General features: G+C 35.1%; 2 protein-coding genes across 6 annotated transcripts in view; one reads left to right on the forward strand and one right to left on the reverse strand.

Annotated features, from left to right (window-relative positions):
• Eogt (EGF-domain O-GlcNAc transferase) overlaps positions 1 to 11324 on the forward strand; it is a 34776-nt gene extending 23452 nt beyond the window's left edge. For 2 of the 4 annotated variants that reach the window (XM_022061956.2, XM_022061960.2), the window contains exons 2-10: positions 1956 to 2152; positions 2418 to 2624; positions 2768 to 2916; positions 4324 to 4487; positions 5592 to 5866; positions 6436 to 6636; positions 7890 to 8023; positions 8408 to 8510; positions 10051 to 11324. In XM_022061956.2, the coding sequence (XP_021917648.1) occupies positions 1956 to 2152; positions 2418 to 2624; positions 2768 to 2916; positions 4324 to 4487; positions 5592 to 5866; positions 6436 to 6636; positions 7890 to 8023; positions 8408 to 8510; positions 10051 to 10203 (1583 nt within the window). In that variant the 3' untranslated portion in view covers positions 10204 to 11324. Of the gene's footprint in view, positions 1 to 626; positions 933 to 1955; positions 2153 to 2417; positions 2625 to 2767; positions 2917 to 4323; positions 4488 to 5591; positions 5867 to 6435; positions 6637 to 7889; positions 8024 to 8407; positions 8511 to 10050 lie in introns of those variants that run through there. The other 2 variants (XM_022061958.2, XM_022061957.2) reach the window with 2 other exon arrangements.
• On the reverse strand, positions 11051 to 17655 carry LOC110828858 (nucleoside diphosphate kinase 5). 2 transcript variants are annotated; one of them, XM_022061964.2, is made up of 4 exons: positions 15671 to 17655; positions 14620 to 14857; positions 13643 to 13955; positions 11051 to 13023 (listed from the first exon to the last, which is right to left on the reverse strand). In XM_022061964.2, the coding sequence occupies exons 2-4, from the start codon at positions 14764 to 14766 to the stop codon at positions 12824 to 12826; spliced, it is 660 nt and encodes a 219-aa protein (XP_021917656.1). In that variant the 5' UTR covers positions 14767 to 14857; positions 15671 to 17655; the 3' UTR covers positions 11051 to 12823. The 2 variants fall into 2 exon arrangements, with proteins under 2 accessions (XP_021917656.1, XP_087214013.1); XM_087357887.1 differs by having other exon boundaries at positions 15651 to 17655.
• Positions 17656 to 17903: the final 248 nt, after the last annotated feature.

A 17903-nucleotide genomic window follows, 5' to 3' on the forward strand; every position in this document is an offset into this window, starting at 1 on the left:
GAATAAAGGAGGATTATTCCCCTTAACAGCATTAAACAATTGAACTTTGTACTTGAGATACGTTGTATTTTGTTTGAAATAGGAACTGAATTTTATTCAGAAAAGCTCAGCTTCAAAGTTTTAATACGTGGCTCACATCTGTTAAATCTGTCTATAGCAGAATTATTAACAAAAGTGCCACGCCGGTTGGATTGAAACAGTAACACCAAAGGAGCATTTGATGGTGTTTCAGGTGTGAAAATAAAGATTGCTTGCTAGAGTGTTTTATTTATTTCTATAATTTGAAACAATTATTTTGGAAATGCAAGGCAATACTTGGATCAAACATTTATTCTGCAGTTGATTTGTTATCTGATACCGCTACAAGTTCACTTGTAGCAGTTGAAAACGTTAGGCTGTGTCATGTATTCATCAGTAACTGGATTACAATAGGTGATGGACACCATTGACCTGGCCAGGAATTGCAGGCTACATTTTTTCTCTCTCTCTCTTCAGAAAATATTTCTTAAATGTTGATGCAGCTGTTTCTTCAGGTGAAATGCACTGTATGTATGTAAATGGTTCTGTTCAAAATACATCTGACGATGTTTTAATGTGAATACCGTACGGACAAAATTGATACATCACTGATTAATGAATCGACCTTAGTCGATGGTCGATAATGATCGCAATCACCAAAGATCATTTTCGATGTCGACTGTGTTAACATGTGCGATAAGTTGCTTCGCTGTGTAGAGTGAATGGTTTGTGTATGGCTGTCAGTATGCTTCTTATATGTTGTAAACGAGTAATTGTTTCAGCCAAGTGAAGAATTAATGTTTAGTATGTTAACAGTCAACAAGTGTCCTTCCTATAAGCAGTTTCTTATTATTCTATTATTCTTGGTTGGTTTGGACATTTTTAACCTAGAAAGAGTTGATGTTATCACGGCGGTGAGTACGAAGAGGGCTGTTTTCTAGGTTATAGTATTGTGTAGTTTGGTAGAAATTTACCAACGTTTCAGTGGTCCTTGCTGCCTCCATCATCAGGGAGTGGTAAACTTCTACCAGACTGCTGCAACCTAGAAGACAGCCATATTTTTCTTTAACTTTCGCTGTCCACATTTATATTTTGGATCGTGAAATTCTGTATCATACGGAAAATTATTTTGAATTGTTTTCCGTGTCCATATAAATATCTAGAGGACTGTAGTAGTTTATACTCTTAACACTTCCTTCTCCGTTTTTTGTAAGGCCAGTAACTGCTTTCAGACCTCTATTGTGTTGTGTGGTCCCGTTTTAAATTTATTTTACAGGAATGAAAAGCATATACTGTATGTAATTGAATGTGACTTTTTACACTGTAAGTTATTATAACTGGAGCAACAAACAGGTTAATCATTCATTCTGAATGCTACATTTCCTATATGGAGAAATACAAATTTGATTATATCTTATTTACATATCTGAGTGCCATTGATATTTTGTATTTAAACTGTTGGTGTAGCCTGCAAAACTGCACCTAACCATACTTTATTGCATCACCCTTCATGCTGCTGTTAAAAATACAGGCAATTAGAATTTAATATTATGTTTGCTTCCATGCCTTTTGTACATAAGCACAAGGTGATGATAGTGCTTGGGCATAAGGAGAGGTAACATCTATGATCAAGATGGAAGATATGAAGAGATCATGATTTTTTTTATGTAAAGATAAATATGAAACTAATTTTTTTTTCTAAAATGTAATTATTTACATATGTGAAGCTCATTTTAAATTGAAAACTTGTTGTCATAAGATAATATAATCTCTTTTAATGAATTTTGCCTTTGTGCACATGTGCATGTGTAACTCTATAAATTCATTGATTTATATTTGTTGGATATCATTTAATTCCATTAGTTTACTTTTGTTGTAGTGTTGTCACTTATAAAATTCTAATTACCTTGTTTTAATTTAGAACGTTCATTTTTTAGGCATGTTTGTAGTAGAAGAATACCAATTTGCTGTTCTAACAAAACTTTGTCTGTGTTTGATCATTGTGAATCGTCAGTGGGGACTTGCGTATAATTTCACTGAGATAAATCTACCCAAGGAACATATTTCATACTACTTTAATAGTTATCCAGAAATAGCTGAGAAATGTAAAGTAGATCCAACATGTCCATATAAAGTAAGTATTGATCCAAGATATATTGAATCATATTTCTGTATTTATGAAGTTTGTATCTATTGTAATTAATATAATTTTAATTTTATGAAACTGTTAATAAATTAAATAATGGTGAATATGTAGTTGAGTCAATAATAGATCAACTGATATGCCTATGATAAATATGTGGTTAGAAAGTTCATTTTTGTAATAATTTAAAATGAAATATATTTAGGATGAACTGTTATTTGGTGGCAAAATTGTTAACACAGGTTTTCTGTTACAGGATAAACTTAATCAAAAGGTTTGTTGGGGTTATGAGCAAGGATGTAAATTCCAGGACTCATATTCCATACCCTCATGTCCTGGAGATCATAAAGGTTGGGTTAAGACAAAACAAGATCAGCTTAATACTTTCTATACTCAGGGAGATTTTGGTTATGTACGGGAGCAACTACAAGAAATGATGGTTATGTGTGAACCTACATTTATGGTACTTAATGTGAATGTTTTTTTTATAGAAAGTGATTTGTTCATAATATTAATTTCTGTGGCTTATTTCTCGTGTGTCGTTATATTAAAATGCACATTCTAGGAATAAAAGTATATAATAATTGCTTATTACTTATTTTTCAGGAAGATTCATCTCTTGAATGCACGAAACATCTAAGGTTTTGTAGAGGCCGCAATCTCATGTTAAATTTTACAGATTTATCCTCTCGCAAGGAACAGTTGCGATATAAGATGGATATTCTGAAAGAAGGTCAATTTGGAGGATATTGTCGGTGAGCTGTAAAAATTTAATTATGTGGGGGTGATTTGTACACTCTTCTGTGGATTTTGGATCAGTTGTGGCTTCGTAGAAGTTTGTGCTACTTGAAGTGTTGTATCTGGCAAGTCAAAAGGAAATGCATGATATTGATAATTTATTTATTTATTTAACTGCTTTTTCAGTAGCTCATCTATGTAGTGTCGAGATGATGAAAGTGGCTATTTTAAAAGAGATTTGTTTCAAGCATCCATGAGGCACATTTCATGTATTATATAAGCATATTTAGCACTTGATATGTCCGCCTTGTATATGAATTTGTATTTCAATGATGACTGTCATTGACCCTTGTGTTGTTTTCGTCATGTATGTATATCTGCTGCCATCAGTTAAAAGCATATAAATTACTGGCTGGTGTGGAGAAAAGAACTTGTGGTGAACATACATTAAATTTTGTTAGTCATTTAGATATTGGTTTAGTTTGTATCATTTTATTTTATCGTTCATTGACTGAAATGTTATGTTATATTTCTTATTACTTTAACTTAAAATGTGGCATGCCTGTTACATGAATATTTCTGTATGTAAGTGTCATTTGCGTGTCTCTTTTGAGGGCTAGCATTAGTTAAGACTTTAAATAAACTTTTTGATGAATCTTGCTGAGTGTTCAACTGAGAGATTGTCTTGATTTAGAAAGTGTGAATACCCATTAAAATATCTTACATGTCATGAAGTCTGTTGATTTAAAAAGTGTTGTTCAAGGTCACGCTAAGACTGCCATATAGGTTATGTCAGTTTGTTACCTTGTCATTTGGATTAATTTGTCTGTTCTTACATTTCTTAGTCTCCATGCAAATGCCATGATATTACTTCTAGAGAAATCAGTCACTTCAACATTGTTTCTGCTCTGACAACTGAACATACAATTAATGAAAATAATAAACAAAAAATGTTCAAAATAATTCTTCACTGTTATTAAATGTCTTGCCTAAGACAAATATGGGTACTTGTGGGTTATTGGGATACATCACTTTAAAAATAGGTTAGGTTAGGTTAGGTTCTGTTAGCTTAGGTTAGGTTAGTGTGTGTGGATAAATGACATATACTTGAAAGTTAATATATTTTATTTCAATAAATGACAAATTATTATATTTTATTTGGATATGCATGAGATGTTAATTGTTGATCTATCTCACTGTTAGGTAAATCCCAAATTTTTAACATGGTACCGAACAGCAATAAATAACTGAACGAAATAACAGACGACAACAGCAACCGAGTATACGGGTATACTGATACGCATTAGCATTTTTCCGTCCAATCCAAGTCCAGATATTCGACTCTCCCGTTTTTGTGTCCCGATAACCAGCAAGTACCCAAATATGTATATGTTCTGTTCTCACTGTTTTGTGTTTATGGACAGGTTACATAAATCCAGATTGGAAAATGAATGTGATCAAATCAGCCCATTGCAGTCGTGGGGACCTGAGTTACGTTATTTTACTGAATTACCGAGGCGACCAATTATAGAGAAAGACTGTGATATCGTGATTGAAAAACCTACTTTCATATTAAAAATCGATGCAAGTAAGTGGAACTGTAGTATATTTAAAAACAACGCTTGGACCTGTGTGACGCTACCATGACACAGTTTCTTCTGCCTCCTATCCTCACGGCCACTTGCTATTGAGTTGACGCTTTCTTCACATTAATATTCAATCTGTTTGTGACAGGTAATTTCAGTGTGTGTTGCTTAACTTATGTAAAATATTTTAATGTTTAATCACGCAAGGCATAATACGTAATACTTATCCTTTTATTTTCACAGTAATGTTTAATTCTTCTATTAATTCACATCATTCACTGCAATAATTATCAAGGAATCAACCTCTTATCGTGTGCCTACAAAATTTTATCCAACGTTCTTCTTGTGGGGCTGACTCCATATGCCAACAAAATTATTGAGTATCATCCAGGTTGTTCTAGTACGAGGCTCGTCCTTAAAGTAAGTTTCCCTGGGGCCGTTTACAGAAACAAAACACAATTTCATGGAAATATTTATTGCAACAGATACAGCAAGTGTCCAGCTATTTTTCAACATATTCGCCACCGGAATTGAGACATTGGTCATACCGTGGGACCAACTTTTGAATACCTGTGTCGTAGAAGTCTGCCGCCTGGGATTGGAACCACTGTGTGACAACCATCTCCGCCTCTCTGTCATTCTCAAAACGCTGACGCTGACCGGACAGGAATTTCTTGAGGTGTAGGAAAAGATGGAAATCACTGGGAGCGAGGTCCGGGCTGTAGGGTGGATGATTAAACACCTCCCAGCTGAACTCCTGCAGGAGACTTGCTGTCCGTCGAGCCGTGTGCGGCCTAGCGTTATCACTGACCGCTCTTCACGGTCGGCGGGAGCTGGAATAAGAACCTCCATCTTCAACAGCTGCAACGATGCTACTGTGAGAACGCGGGAGGTGCCGTTAGTGCATGTGCCATGCTACGTCATTGCTCTATCACGTACGCACAGTCGCTTCGCTCAATATAAGGTTTGCTAGCTGTGGGACGAGTGGAAAACTTACTTTTGGGACGCGCCTCGTATTAGAAAATGCATCTCTGCCTGTCTTATGAAGAATAAAGAGTTGAACTAATCGTTGAAGTGGCAAAGTTAAAACCTCCTTTTGGTTGCAGCAGTCAACATGTACCACCATTTCTGTGATTTTTTTAACTTATATGCATCACTGCACGTCAACTCTTCACATCCAAGCACTTTTTCAACTGATGTTCACATCTTAATATGGGAAACTTACACGTACCAGTCCAGTTTTGGAGCAGCGTGGGAGGCTTTTACGTCGCATCCCGTGTGGGACCTCAAGACATTTCGCGGAGAGACCGTGTGCTTCCGGAACGTCGTGCTTCCACTACTCCCAAGGATGATTTTTGGCCTTTACTATAATACGCCTATTGTGAGTAATCAAGTTTTATTTAGTATGTCATGTGTTATGTATAATTAGGGTTTTGAACTGAACCAAACTGCGTACTTTGCCAAAACCTGAACTGAATCTTTAAAATTAATGACTTTAACACAATAATTTCTTGAGAACTGGGTCTCTGCTGAACGTACTGAATGAAAACTTGAGGAGTTTTGACGCACGGCTGGATTAGAAGCAGGCCTGAAGTTAATACCTTTTGTTTCTTCAGAATTTTCTGGCAGAATGTACAGCTGATATTAGAATAAAGTTTCTACGTATCTGCAACACCTTAAATTTACTCAGAAATGTCTTGTTTCTTTTTTTTCAAGATAATCAGTTTCTTTGAGAAATAATTTCTTAATGTTGACATGAAAATTATTAACTGCATGATCACAAGTGCATTGCGTTCTTCATGTGCGATGAAAGCGTGAAAACTTGCTGCACTCTGTCGTTATAAATACCTTTATAATTATTATAGTTGAACTGAAAGCATTCATGAGCGACATTTTTATTTGTAATTAATGTCTTATATTTGAGCACAAATGTTATATTCCTCTTTACAGATCTGGGGATGTGAGAAAAGTGGTCTCTTCCACGCATTCTCAAGACATACTCTTCATCGATTAAAAATTCCTCTACATAAACGTTCAGATAAAAAAATTCATGTTACGTTACTGTCCCGGGATACTGCATACAGGAGAATTTTGAATGAAAAGGAACTCATTGAAGGTTTACATGAGAACCCAGATTATGTTGTTAAAAGGGTAAGAATGTCCTTGTTAATTTTCTTCATAAATTGGTGCTTTAATTATATTGTATTGCTTATTAAATATGAATATTGCTGTTGAAAATTATGAACGGCAGAGGAAACTTTAACTCCTTAAGAAAACTTTCTACAGTAGTAATATAAAATGGATCAGTTATAAATTGAAGGTGGGAATCATAAATCTACACAGTGATGTATAAAACATAGTGATATCTTGAAGTCATGTACATTTCTGTGTTAAACTTCTATATGCAACATGTGTATAGACTGAGACATGGTCTATAAACTTTTCAACAGTAGTACATTGCATCTGCAGCCCAACGTGCATAAAGATGCTGTAGATCAAAATCAGCCGTCTTCGGACTCACTACCATGATGACGGAGGCAGTATGACCTCTTAAACGTTGGTAAACATCGACCAGACTACACAGCGCAACAACCCAGAAGACAGAAATCTTCATACTCTGACGACGGAGGCAGTATGACCTCTGAAACGTTGGTAAACATCGACCAGACTACACGGCGGAACAACCCAGAAGATAGAAATCTTTATACTCTGATGACGGAGGCAGTATGACCTCCGAAACGTTGGTAAACATCAACCAGACTACACAGCGCAACAACCCAGAAGACAGAAATCTTCATACTCTGATGACGGAGGCAGTATGACCTCCGAAACGTTGGTAAACATCGACCAGACTACACAGCGCAACAACCCAGACGACAGAAATCTTCATACTCATCGCCCTGATGAGGGAGTCAGTATGACCTCTGAAACGTTGGTTAACATCGACCAGACTACACAGCGCAATAACCCAGAAGACAGAAATCTTCATACTCTGATGACGGAGGCAGTATGACCTCCGAAACGTTGGTAAACATCGACCAGACTACACAGCGCAACAACCCAGAAGACAGAAATCTTCATACTCTGATGACGGAGGCAGTATGACCTCCGAAACGTTGGTAAACATCGACCAGACTACACAGCGCAACAACCCAGACGACAGAAATCTTCATACTCTGATGACGGAGGCAGTATGACCTCTGAAACGTTGGTAAACATCGACCAGACTACACAGCGCAACAACTCAGAAGACAGAAATCTTCAATATGATTATTGTTATTTTATTGTATATGACATTTTCTTTTTATTTTAAATTGTCTTCAGTGGTTCTCTTACATATTAGATTAAGACCTGGTGAAGGGTTGGTTATAGTTGAAGATTTATAATATGAATTTTCCTAACAGGTCGTCTACAATAGGGATATTGACTTCAAGAAACAGTTAGAAATTACATATAACTCTGATATTTTCATTGGAATTCATGGAGCTGGCTTGTCACATTTGATGTTCTTACCTGATTGGGCTGTGCTGTTTGAATTGTAAGTTTCAGTGCAGAATCAGTACTGTTAATATCGCTTTGTTGAGATTACTTTTAAAGAAACGCGGCTGTATGCATGAATGGGAACTTTTCATCTGATTATTTTTTCTCCACAATATGCCAGAAGTTAACATGTTTGTTTTGCAGATACAACTCTCCTAAGTTTTTAGTTCTGCCCGATTCTCCTCGTTCCTTCATTTTTACATCGGTTTTGAGGCAATGAAAGTTATCGTTTGTATCGTATAATATGCGCATGCGTTCTAAGTTTGTTTCAACTTGTATATTATTTGTTGTTCAAAGACTGAAGTGATTTCTGATTTCTGTAAATGCGTTTTAGCAGTATCTCGTGTCTCGATATAATGAAAAATATTTTGATACATTTAAGATATAACTGTGAAGATGAGAGCTGCTACTCAGATTTGGCCAGACTGAGAGGAGTAAAGTACATCACTTGGCAAGACAGGAACAAGCTTATACAACAAGATGAGGTGAGAGTCTGCTTAAGACAGTTTGAATTAAGCAGAAACTTGTTTTAAATATACAATTGTTATGATGTCAAGAAGAAAATTATGATAAATCTTTTAATACCATTCAGTCGAATCATTACCATATGTCAGGATGTAAAGGCAAGGAACTGAAGATTAATAATAACGTCTGCGAAATGAACACGTTTTAAACACATCTACTGCCTCCTGAATTAAGTGCATCATTGACTCATGAAGGTGATATATTTTTTTATGGGTTCATGTGAGATATAATACATCAGGTAGCAGTTGTAAAAAAAGTGTCCCATACTGATAAATTGTGATTCATATTCTGTGCTGGTCGAAACACGCCTGTGTAAGTGATTTACGAGAGTTTAGAATACTGCGTAATTACGTAGAAATATAAAATTAATGTCTTGGCAAACAAGTTTATATTAACTAAAGTACATGTTTATCATTGAAGGTGCGGTATGCCTTGCATTAGAATAAACATTACCTTAAAATTTAATTACTAAACTTTATCGTAATGAAAAATGTTGTCGTCATTGATGAATCCTTCCAAGACGTGGTTACAAAGTCAAGGATGAGATGTCATGTTCTTATAGTGGTGAATATGAAGATGGCTGTCTTCTGTGATGTTTCACTGTGTTGTCTGGTAGAAGTTTACCAACATTTCAGATGTGCTTGCAGCCTCCATTATGAGGGTGATTGGTACGTGGTGTAACATTGCGGAAGATGTCATCTTCATAGTCCAGGATTTCCATTGCGCTGCACAGGGCTTCCTTGGCGTCTTCCCTTTTTTCATTTGCTTTGTGCTTAGTTGGCAGATTATTCGTTGCTTTGGGTAACTGCAGTTTCATTGCTGTACCATGATCAATAAAATCTTCTCGGGCAATCAGCCGCGTCAACTGGTTACCGTAGTAAACCGACGTTTCGGGAACCAACTTTGTTCCCATCATCAGGGTTCTGATGATCAGAACCCTGATGAGATATATATATTTATTTATTCAAAGGTAGTATATTTGCGTCATATTGTGAATTAAGTTAATATTTTAATATTTTCCGTCAAATCACAATTTTTAATAAGATGATAAAATATAAAATATTTAAAATATCATTTCACGTTCCACATCGAATGATAGATTTACAAATTGGAACGTTCTCTTATGACATGTTTCGCTTATATTTAACCGTCCTCAGGTATAAATTAGATTGGTAAATTTTAAAACTCAAATTACAATCCTTTTACAATGTTATGCAGTTTATTGAAGATGTTCTTATCAGATTACTCTTATATATTAGAACGAAGGTATTGTTTTATTTTATCATCTTATTAAAAATTGTGATTTGACGTAAAATATTAAAAATATTATTTATTCAAACTGAAAAGTCAAATCAAACACTTGTAAGGTTTGAAAAAAGTGTGAAATTTGAAATGCATTTGCTTCTCCATAAACCCTGCCTTCCAGAAGCATTAACTTGTATAGTTAAAATAGTAAAATATATTTTTGCCAGTATGCTTTCAAAGTGTATTTTGTTTCAGGGTCATCATCCTGAAGGAGGAGCTCATGCTAAGTTCACTAACTATGCGTTTGATGTCGATGAATTTCTTAGACTTGTTGCCATAGGAGCTAAACATGTGAAACATCATGCGGCATTCAAGGAGTTTCATGCGACGCACCATGATGAGTTGTAGTTGAAGGTGCAACAGAATCTGCTCAGCACAATCCGACAACTGTAAGAATGCCTTATTTATTATATCACCAGCTGTTCACGACAAATTTTTATTTAATTTTCCTGTTACTAGATTTAAACAAACAAATGAAGGCAGGTGGATGTAGGATGTGTCACAGCGAGAAAAGTGGTTTATTCCTTTTGAAATCTGTTAATCTGAAGTCATGCCCCATTTATTTAAGTTTAAGGCTGTTGTTCGTTGTTTGCATATTGAATAATCACATCAACAAATAAATTAAAATTGATCGAATGCAGATCTTCGAACTTCAAAAGAACCAAAAGTTTCATTGTCATCACGAAGCTCGGAAAGGGATGCCCCGCCTTAATTCCCGTCTTCGTGTTTTATCACGTGATGATTTTATTTCACAAGGAACGCAATGGATCTGTGATATTAATGCGGAATTTCAGCTAGAGTGTCCTTTCCTAGAAAATTTAATAATTATGGTATAATATACAGGTGACCTGTTTGGTTTGTGGATAAAATTAATGTTTTAGTGTTATTTGTTCACTGTTATGACTCAGTATTTGACGTACATTGCTTCAAGCAGTAGTGAGTTGTGATTTGACTCTCCCTTCCCAACCAGACATAGCACGGTTCATAATGAGTCTAAATTGTTACTAATCTTGTGTTTTATGTTATTTATGTGTTGTGCGTGCATGTGTAAGAAATTATTGTGAAGAGACTTATTGGTTGCTGGATGAATCTTAAATTAAGTAATTTCCTGCTGCCGTAACAGAGAGGGATGTTAATTGATGAACTTTATTTTTAAATAGCATTGATGTGAAATAATAATACCGTTTGTAACAGATTTCATTTGTTAGTTCAGATTGTTATTAAAAAGCAGCAACATTTACTTTAACGCCTGTGAAAATAATACAGACACTACAAGCTTATAATCAAGGATGTTCCTTTACCGGATAGGTGAAAATGTGTATCCGTTCCATTTATCTTCTTATAAGTGTTTTAAGTTAATGTAATTCCTTATGGATTATATATTTTATATAATTATTGTTCTGTTAATATTCAAAGAAATTGGTACAGTTTTAGAGCCATTAAATAAATCTCTTTTATATACATTTTTACCGTGAGTATCGAGAATACGTAATTGCTTTCGACAAATCCTTTCAGAGAACGAGACATTTGAAACATTTTTTAAAAACATGAGTATGGAAAAAATATCACACATCGGACATTTTGTATTTGCTATGAAACAGAGCATGATTAACCAAACTTGGTAATGTATTAGACAAAATTATTAAAATCAGATTTAGCATATTTGAATTGTGAAGTGGCTTTATGCCATTGTTACAATATTTGATTTTTATTCCATAATTCTATATCATAACTGTTAATTACATAGTAGTGTGTTTCACAGTGCTGTCGTAACCAGAGATTTTCATAGCTTTTCAAAGTTCCTCCAGGTTAATGCCGATATTGCACTTTGTCTCCGTAATTCTTACAGGAAAAAATATAGGACGTACGAAGCCACAGTACACTGCAGCCTTACTTTTTTGTCATATGTACTGAGTAGTTCAGTATGGATACCAGGCTGTGTATCAAAAATATATTGCAATTCTCGCTCTATGAACTTTATAAAACAAAGTAACATTTTGTACGTAGCTTACATAAAAATATTTATTTATGCAACAAGTAACATCAACCTTATACAAGTACAAGTAAAAATTTACAGTGGGATGAGGAAGGAGTCTACTATAAAAATTTGTGATTTGTCGTCTATCAAAAAATGACGTCATCAAACAATGTTACGTTACGTTGGTATACCAACACAACGATGCCGAGTAAACAAATAACGCTCCACAGCTACGAGATCACCAACTACCAAGACATCAGAACTATTTAAGAAATGAAGAAAAGTGAAAGAAGACGTTATCAACTATTTGAAGTGCCAACACCAACAAGGTAAACTGATACTAATAATACTACTCATTCGATATATTACGATTACGAAAACTGACGTCTCTGTATTTAAATTATATTTAGGCAATAAATACAATGAAAGGAAGGGGGTTAAAACACTTGAGTAAGACACTAAACTAACCCCCCATTTGGGGGGGTTAGTTTAGTCTCTTACTCAAGATTTTAAAACGCAAGTGTCAAGTGTTTTAACCCCTTCCTTTCATTGTATGCCGAGTAAACAGATGACGTTTCCTAGGTAACCATTGTCGATTTGTTGATATTGATCTTACACATTTTTGTGACCTGTCTTCGTTACACTTTTTTGCCGAATGACCTTGATAGACGAAAGGAGCGCTTTGCTCCAATTTATAAAAAATTGCAGCATTTGAAATTATTTAACCTAGAGGTGATTGGATTTCTTAGTATACATGAAACATCGAATATGTTCTTCTGTTAGCCCTTGTCCCAAAAAATGCCCCTTTTCCTATAATCCCATTTACTTCTTCCATATCAGAATATGAAACGTGTTTCATACTTGTGTTGAATTTTATTTTATAATCTTTTGCAGGAATTTGCTTTTTCGTACATAAAATATGTAATCTAAATTCAATGTGCTACACTACAATATAAATATATATGAGACTACTAAAAAAAGAAATTTATATTATGTTGGAGTTGTCGCAGTTATCTCGTCTGCTTGAGGTTTGTTGGGATTGTTTATCAGTAGCCAATCAGCAAGCCACACTACAGGGTCAACAGGCTTCACTTTACATAGCTGGACCAATCCTTCCAGTAGAGTAGGATTCACACTCTCCGCTAAGTAATCTGTCAATGATTCTCCAGTCAACAGGGGTTCCATAATCACTGAAATTAAATACATGCTATACAGATGGTGCTGAGGAAACTCTTGAATGCAACGTTAAAATCAACATCAGTGGGCAAAAGTTGAAAGTACTGGACTACGAGACTAGAAGTAAAATGTGAACTAAATTACTTTTGTTTGTTTCTTAAAAGAATGTTAGTGCGCTGCGTAGCCAGCTGAATCACGTGTAAGCAGTGACATGCAAACAGCGGAACGTGCTTGGTATATTCTGTGTCCATTTCACTTCTAAATATGTCAGTTTTACTAAATTATGAATTGTTTAAACTCTTTACATCTTACATTTACATTAGTCTTTTTACAGGGAACTACCATAGCATAGTTCCACTTTAAATGAACAAATTCTCTTCAAGTAAAATAAATACACTTCACAAAACTGGTTATTTACAATTGAATAGCAACTGTGAGATTTGGTCTGGTCTCGCTGTTTTGTTGTGGTTTTATCATAAATAATTGATGTATCGCCTTATCTTTATCTGTCTATAGAACGGTTATGCTTCAAGCATGCTAAAAAATACTGGAACTGGAAATTGACATTGTGCCATGTGACCAGTTGTTTGGTAGTAAGACTGGCTTATACATCCGGGGTTTTGTCCAACTTACTTTCCGGGAAAAAGAAACGTATTTCTTTCTCAGCTATTTCTTCATCCTTACTTCCATGAAGCCCATTAAATGTATCTTCTTTGGGCTCCCCGTACTTAGCTTCGAGAGAAGCCGGAAATAAGGGACGGGCTTCAGGTACATTAGGTGGACAAATCAGGTTAATCCAGTCTTCAATTGCATTTTTCTTGGAGAGGCACATGACGATGATTGGGCCACTAGATATATCTGCCACAAGCCCTGGAAATTCAGGACTGCCGTACTGCTTACTATAAAACTCGGCCGCTTGGCCTCTGGTCAGAGTCGCTGTTCTCTTCTGTCAGAGTGGAAGAAGCAAGAATGTCAGGACACTTTACTTATGTGCTATTTTGTCTCATGTAGTAATATTATTACATTCATATCTTTGCTGTGCAACGTAAAATAATAACAAAGCAGTTACCAATGTTGGGCCTTAAAGCACAATGTAGAAGTCATAAAATGTTAATAAAAGATTAGAACTTCGCTGCTGTAATGGAAGCCCTAGTTTCGGCTGTTTCAGCTGCTGAATTTATATAATATCAAATTAGAAAGTTGATCAGTGAAGTATTTTATAGCTTTCGTGTAATCAAATTTTTTAATGGTTGCAACATTTTTTATTTAACATTTGTCCTATCATTAAATATTTGGAGATTTTCAATTGATGTTTCAACTTACAATCATTGAAGGTCGTCTGTATGTGTTAACAAATTCCGAAGAAAGTTGATGAAAGACTCTCGGGTTACCAGCCGCGTCAGGTGACTGAATGGTGAATAAATCGTATCTTCTGGCAGAGTCTTTCATCAACTTCAGTCGCCGCAAAAGCTTCACTTTATGCATCCAAGGAAAGGTGTTAAATTTAAGAATTTCCCTTGTATTCATCTTGACAGCATTTTCAAATATTCTGTGACTCTTCACATGCTCATAATTACAATTCTGAAACTATTACGTTATGGCTCCTGTACCTGAATGATTTTGTAGTCTTCTTCCTTAATTTTTTCTTCAATTTCATCAGCATATGGTAGAGCTTCAGGTTTAATTATTGCCAAAGTCCTCTGCACAGATTTATCTGGCTTTGTCGTAATTTCTGCGTCTATACCGTCAGCCTCCATGCTTTTTGTTCTGACCTTGATTTTTTTTCCTGTTGGGGGGGGGGGGGGGGGTCAGATAAACTTCTGAGTGAGAAGTTTAAATTTTTACACACTGCAAACAGAATACCCAACAATTTGTACAAACGTCCATGAAAAATAGTAGGAATTGTTATTACAACCCTTCAGAATCATTACTACAATTTTTGGCTCACTGTTTTTACATAGGACAGTAAAGGGTAAGGAATGAAGTTAATTTTCAGCATGAATACTTCATTTATGCAGAATTAATGCTACAGAGTCTATGAATTAAACAGTCAGTATATCTGTAAGTTCATTTTATCAAAATTATAAAATTTGAGAACTTGCAATGTTATATAATCCATTACAGCCAATTTAATGAGAGGAAAGTATTTTGAGATACTGTAATTTCAGTATTTTTGGATTTTGCCCCACAAGAATTTATCTGCAGTAATATTCATCCAGGCTGCATATATTATCTGTATATTTATTATATCTATTGGATATGATTGTTATTATATTATATTTTAGATACAGGAATCCATAAGTGCAAGAATACAAGAATCAAGATCAATTGTCAGTTTATTTTTAAGTTTCTGTGCTACTAAGAACTGTTCTTCAACATTGATTTAAATAAAAATAGTAAAAGCTTTTAGAAATATGAAATTGTAAACATTAGCTCTGCTTCACTGACTTTAAGTTTATTGTGATTCAGTATTTTATGTTATAAAATATATTTAGGTAAAACATTGCCCAATATTAATCCTTCAGGACACTCCAGCAGTTTACATAATCGCGTCTCATAACATGAGACATAAATAAAGCTAGCTCTGTACATGAAAGTAATGCTCATATCAGTATAAAATACAAATATGTTGATAATGTACCTCATATATTTAACACAGACCTGAAATAATTGTTCTGAATGAATATCTCTACCGATCACCTCGAACACAAGCTACAGCATGTTCTACCCTGCAGAACAAATCCCACTCACTGGACAGTGCATGTGCCTTAGGTCAACTGGGAATCAAAGCACATATAATTCATGTGACCTTGAAACATGGTGGGGACAAGCATGGGCAGAAAAGAAAGGTTACCGTAGTAATAATCAATAAAACCAAGGCTTCCTCCCACAGTTCCACTTCACTCTGAATAATACATTCTGATTTTTCTGTCTTACCATAGAAAAAGACTCGTGTAATGTTCCAGAACACACTGACTACGCTTTTGTGCACAGATTGCATAGCTCAGTCTTTTTTGAATAACATATTTTCTGTAATTTTTAGTTTCCATATTTTAAACTGAAAACTTGACTAAATTGGTTCACAGTTATTATTGGCCGCCTGTGAATTTACAATTTCTGCAAGTTGGAGATAAGTAAATGTAAAATATGAAATGTCAGAACTCCATTTATTAACCTAAAAAGTATGTGTAGGTTAATATAGTAGTTTATTAAATATAACACGTTTTCATTCACTACTTTGTTGCCTGGTTTGAATGATGTGATTGTAAATGATGAATTGAAAAGGTATTAGGACAGCAACCAATTTTGCAGGTTATAAACCCACTTCTCAGTTCATATGATTTACAAATAAGATATGCAGCTAAGAAATTGACTGACGAGACTAATGTAAAATTCTCTATTAATGGGTTGATTTTTATACCCAAACTTGGGTTCCCAGATACATAATATAATTTTATATATTAATTACAGTTCTGTGGTCTAATACATAAAATATTTACAGAAAACTCAAACAGTAAATTTGATATCAAGTGGTGGGATTAAATTACTTTTGTCATAAAAAAATGTTATAAACCTTCACATAAGAGCCCAAGAAAATATAAGTTTTAGGTTTTCATGGCAGTGAGTCTGAAGATTTCTGTATTCTGGTAGAAGTTTACTGACGTTTCAGAGGTCCTTGCTGATGGACGATGGATTTCGGTAAACTTCTGCTAGACTACAACGTGCTACAACCCAGAAGACTGCAATCTTCCGTTCACATTGTCAATCCAGCGTCCTTCCTGATTATCCCAATTTGGCAGAATTGTGAAATTCAGTGACGCACTTCATTTTAAGTGCATTCTGATCAATGATAAATCTGAATGCAACTGTCTCTTCCCTGATCCGAGTACAAGTCAGATATTGCTCCTTGAAAACAATAGAATCAACTTACCTTTTTAAAAGAGGAGATGAAAATGATGTCCCTGTACATGCACACTTTCTGTATACCATTTAAATGGGTGGATATCGCTTGGATGCTGAAAGTTTCAAGATGTCAGACTCGTGTGCAGGGCATGTAATTGATTACTTTATCAAATTTTTCTTCAGGTTTCTTGTCCAGAAGTGAACCACGAAACCTGACTTTATTTTAAAGTTCATGGGTGCCCGTTGTGCTTGGAATTGTTATACTGGGAAATTAAGATATTTTCAATGTCACTTTCCGACAGTATACCAAACCATGGCCCTCATGACCGTCGTGCTGTTGCGCGAGTAATTTTAGTAGATACTGTTAGCAGGCAGTGACAATTAAATTTTGCTTTATCAACAAATGCAGTGTATTAGTATCTGATTTTTTAAAATTTTGTAAAAGTTAAAACATTAGTGTTCTTTCTTTTTTGTGGCTTAAGGCTTACCACAGTCAAAAACTACATGAACATAAACTTTTGTTCATGGTTTTTAATAAGTATAATGGCGATAGATATTTCAGGAAGCATATTAAGGTATGATTTTTAAATGTTTCTACACAGTTTATCTGATTGTACAGCTACGACATCGTGCCCCCCTCTCCTCTGCTGCCTGTCATCTCTCCAAGCATACAAAGAAGAAACAGAAGGATGAAGACCAGAAAGGGGGCTTTCCTGGACCCATTCTGGTATGTAGAACTCTTACGTGCATGCCATATCTTTAAAATTATACCTTGCATAAAGCTGAAATTTGAACCCGTGACCTCCACATGAAAGTGCTAATCACTCGACCAGTGTTCAGTATTTTATGACTAGACAAGATCTCGCAGTAAATGTATTTGTTTATACCCTGTTTACAGAAACACCGTTTACCTGATTTCGTCTGAACCTTGATATTCATTTCTCGTGGTAAATATCCATCACGTAGGCCCAAGGAACCACAGAATTCTCCT

Source organism: Zootermopsis nevadensis, unplaced genomic scaffold (genome assembly GCF_977971745.1).
Source record: "Zootermopsis nevadensis isolate Lab colony 2312 unplaced genomic scaffold, Znev_1.0 Znev_ptg000002l, whole genome shotgun sequence".
NCBI classification, from domain to species: Eukaryota; Metazoa; Arthropoda; class Insecta; order Blattodea; family Termopsidae; genus Zootermopsis; species Zootermopsis nevadensis.